The sequence below is a fragment of the Trypanosoma cruzi genome, genomic scaffold, assembly GCF_000209065.1.
Source record: "Trypanosoma cruzi strain CL Brener 1047053517033 genomic scaffold, whole genome shotgun sequence".
NCBI lineage: Eukaryota > Euglenozoa > Kinetoplastea > Trypanosomatida > Trypanosomatidae > Trypanosoma > Trypanosoma cruzi.
In genome coordinates this window covers 160,927-164,563 of record NW_001849505.1, presented here as the reverse complement: position 1 = coordinate 164,563, position 3,637 = coordinate 160,927, and the positions used below count along the sequence as shown (strand labels likewise).

Genomic DNA, 3,637 nt, shown 5'->3' with positions numbered 1-3,637 from the left:
GCTTACCTGAAGCCCTTGTTTCAGGCGACGAAGGAGTGTTTTGAGATCAGTGAGCGTGTGGAAGCACTGGATAATAAACTGGACGCCGCGAATGAGATTCTCTCCATGCTGGCTGAGGAGTTCTCCCAGCGTCATGGGGCCCGACTTGAGTGGATCGTTATTTGGCTTGTACTTGCAGAGGTTCTCATTGGTATTCTGGAGTTGCTGATTGACCTAAAGCCATGGTTCTATCGAAGGCTGTAGGATCTTGACCGTGTAATGAAGATGGAGGAAAGAACACGGAAAAAGCGGTAAAAACAGTGGAATTTGTTTTTGTTTTGTTGTGTTCTTGTTTGTTTGTTTGTTTTTTTGCCGCGATTTGCAACTTACCTTTTATTAAGCTTCTTGCGTTGGCTTCCGTGCGGGGAGAAGTGTATGTACGTGTGCGGAGGAGTAGGGCGGGGAAGAGGCAACTCCCCTCCCCTACACACAGAGAGACACATGCATGTATTTATGCGGTATATTTGTGTGTGTGTGTGTGTTCCATAGGAACGGGGCGGTGGAGAAGGAGGGGGGAAAACCCCCCTAAAGAAATGAGAAATGAGAGAACAGAAGTGGAGGAAATAACGGGGGGAATTCGGGCACGACGTCAAAAGGACGCGGCATCACAAAAGGGGGATAGAGAAAGAAAGAGAAAAGGAAAGGGAGAAGAAGACACACACAAACACAAATAAAAAAAAAGTAGTGAACAAACAGCAAGAAGGAGATGAGGCTGAGAGAGCGAAAGAAAAAAAAAAAAAAAAAAAAAAACCAAGGCGGTGGGGAGTGGAGGGTTTCCGGCCCAAACTTTTCTCCTCTCCCTCTCTTTTTTATTTTCTTTCTTTTCCTTTTTTCTTTTGTGTGTGTGTGTGTGTGTTCCACGCTGGGGAATGCGTCGTTGATGTGTTTTATTTTTCTGTTTTTTCTTTTTTTTTTTTCTTTTCCCCCCAAAGCAGTAAAAATAAAATAAAATAAAAATGACTTTCCACCCCTCCCCGTCCCCAACACGACGGCGTTTGTTTTTTTGTTTTTTTTTGGTATGAAACGGCAGGCCTGTTTGTGTGGAGGGGGGAGGGGGTTTGTTTGTCTGCAGGCTTTGCGTGATGTTTGCTGTTTATTTTCGAGTGGGGAGGGGCTCCTTCGCTGCTCCAAGTGTGCCGGTTATGCGTCGGCGTCATGTGGACACGTGGCGGGGGCGGTAACGGCGTGCATGAGAATTCCCTTTTTGTATTATTGTGTATTGCATGTTGTTTTTGTTTTCTCCCTCTTTTTTTCCACGGCACAGCGGGTGTCCCGGGCTGCTGGCAGGCTGACGGCGGCGGCCAAGTCGGATACGGAACGAAAAAGAAAAGAAGAAAAGAAGAAGAAGGGTGGGTGGGTACGGACTGTGGACCAGTCGATTGGACCGAGTCGACCAAAGTCGTCCACGCAACAAACACGCAGGCGCAGAGAACGTAAAAAAAAAAAAAAAAATCCCCTTCTTTACGCCTTCAGCAAACAAAAGACAGAAGGAAGAGGAAAAAAGGGAAAAAGGAAAATGATTATACCCGTCCGCTGCTTCACTTGCGGCAATGTTATTGCTGACAAGTACCTGCTGTACCTTGACCTTGTGGCGGAGGGCGTGTCGGAGGAGGCTGCGTTGGATGCGTTCAACCTACAGCGCTTTTGCTGCCGCCGCATGTTTCTCACACATGTGGACTTTTCGGACCTTCTGCTGAAGTTTAACCCTGCCGACACAAACGCGGCGATTTACCCGGCCGGCGTTCATTAAAGAAAAGATCTCTCTCTCTCTCTCTCTCTCTCTCTCTCTCTCTCTCTTCTTTTTTTTTTTTTTTTTCCTCGTGACACTGCGCGTATTTCCGTATTTGTTGCATTGAGGACCGTCCAAAGCACGAGTATATGAAGGAAGGACGAATACCGGGAGAAAAAAGAAAGCACAACTGAAATGTGGATTTAAAGAAGTTTTATTTTATTTTATTTTTCTGTGTGTCTGTGTGTCTTTGTGTTTACATGTGCCGCCTTTCTTCCTTGTCTTTTTTAAGTATTTAGTTATTTGTTTTTGTCGTCTGCTGTTGGTGCAGCGACGCAAGAGATTGTGTGGTTGTGCCGTTTGGCTTTGATTTTCCGGTCGGCCAGAGGCAACGAGGGGTGCGTGTTGCGTTCGCATCTTCTTCAGGCGTAAAGCGAAGGAATTGCCGAGTATCAAATAGAGAGGAAGCGAGGACTTGGCGCAGGGAAGTACCGCCATCTCACATTTCCCCCCCACTTCACGCGTCTCTGTCTGTGGAGCCCATTTTGTTTTTGTTCGCCACCGCCTCAGAACACGCGTGAAAGGGGCAGAAGACGGAGCCCCACCCACCCCGCACTGAATAACACATACGCGCAGACAGAGAGACAGAGAGAAAAAAGAAAAAAAAATGTCTTTGGCAGCCGCTACTTTTCCCCCGACGCGTGCGCGAGTGGACCGCCGACGCAAAGTGGGACTTGCAAACGCAGTGGCGCAGGGCCGGCCGCTTTATCGCGTGGGAATCATCAGCGAGAGTGAAATCGCCGACATACGACGCCTTGCGAACGCCGATGAGGGAGCATTTGATGCCTACAGACGAGAGGAGGACGCGCGTCGGCGGGAGGCTTCCAAGGCACGCACGGACTTATGGCCGGACACAATGCAGGCGAAACAGGAGGCATTTTTGCGCCGGCGAAAAGATGATAAGGCGGAGGAGGAGCGTCGTGCGAACATCATCCTCGAGTTGGATGCGCAGCAGCAGGAAGAGGAACGGCGGCAGCGGCAGGCGCAGCTCGCCTTGAAGTACTTGAAGGAAGACCCCCGTGGTCGTAATGTGCGGAGCCTGTTGATGCTGGACGAGGCGATAAAGGACCGTGAGGCACAGATAGCCTTTAAGAAGGAGGTCAAGCGTCAGGAGGCGGAGAACGAAAAAGAGAAGCAAGAGTTGTTACAGCGGGAACAGGGTGAAAAACGCCTAACCGAGGAGCAGGAGAAGCTCGCCCGACGATCTCGCAATGTGGAGGAGAAAAAATCGCATCTGCAGCAGATGCTCTTTCAGATTGCAGAACGAAAGAGGATGAAGGCAGAAAAGAAGGAAATGCTCACTGAGGTGAATCGCGGGGCAGAGGAGGAGAAGCAAGAAAATCAGGAGGAGTTAATGATGCAAAAAGAAAAGATGGTTGCAGTGCATGCGTACAACCGTAGTATTGCCAAGCCGCCGCTTAGCAAACATGATAGACTCAGGCGGCGTATTCAGCAAGAGGAGGGCGATGACGCCGCACGCGAGCTTCAGGAGAAGAAGATCGAGGCCATGAAGCGAGTCCCGATGGAACGGCTGAAGAAGAAGCAGGAATTGTTTGAGAACCGCAAGGAGCAATCTTGGCGTATGTTTGAGGAGGAGAACAAGGCAATGCGGCACAAGGAACGCACTCAGGATGTATTTGAACAGCGCGGCACGAGTATCATTGACAGCATGGCTGCTGGGGAGGAACGTCGAAAGCAGGAGGCGTTGGAGGAGCGCCGCCGCCGCCAGGAGGAGTTTTTGCGCGTGACGAATGGCGAGGTGGAGGAGCCGCCGGAGGGAGTGCGACGGGCAGCGACCCACCGCGCCGG

At 50.3% G+C, this 3,637-nt stretch overlaps 3 protein-coding genes across 3 annotated transcripts, besides 8 other annotated features; all 3 read left to right on the top strand.

Moving 5' to 3' along the window:
- On the top strand, nucleotides 1–243 carry Tc00.1047053503821.5 (hypothetical protein, conserved; the record flags this gene model as incomplete). The annotated part of the gene is made up of 1 exon (XM_797979.1): nucleotides 1–243. A coding segment is annotated over one exon (243 nt), but the record flags the coding sequence as incomplete, so codon positions are not given.
- Nucleotides 1–3,637: a sequence feature (heterozygous, Esmeraldo-like haplotype).
- Nucleotides 306–351: a microsatellite.
- Nucleotides 650–694: a repeat region.
- Nucleotides 763–789: a microsatellite.
- Nucleotides 826–877: a sequence feature (T-rich).
- Nucleotides 925–961: a microsatellite.
- Nucleotides 975–997: a sequence feature (AT_rich).
- On the top strand, nucleotides 1,556–1,789 carry Tc00.1047053503821.10 (DNA-directed RNA polymerase subunit, putative; the record flags this gene model as incomplete). The annotated part of the gene is made up of 1 exon (XM_797977.1): nucleotides 1,556–1,789. One exon carries the CDS (start codon nucleotides 1,556–1,558, stop codon nucleotides 1,787–1,789), a length of 234 nt encoding a protein of 77 aa, XP_803070.1.
- Nucleotides 1,798–1,836: a microsatellite.
- Nucleotides 2,436–3,637, top strand: Tc00.1047053503821.19 (hypothetical protein, conserved; the record flags this gene model as incomplete). Its single annotated transcript, XM_797978.1, has 1 exon — nucleotides 2,436–3,637. A coding segment is annotated over one exon (1,202 nt), but the record flags the coding sequence as incomplete, so codon positions are not given.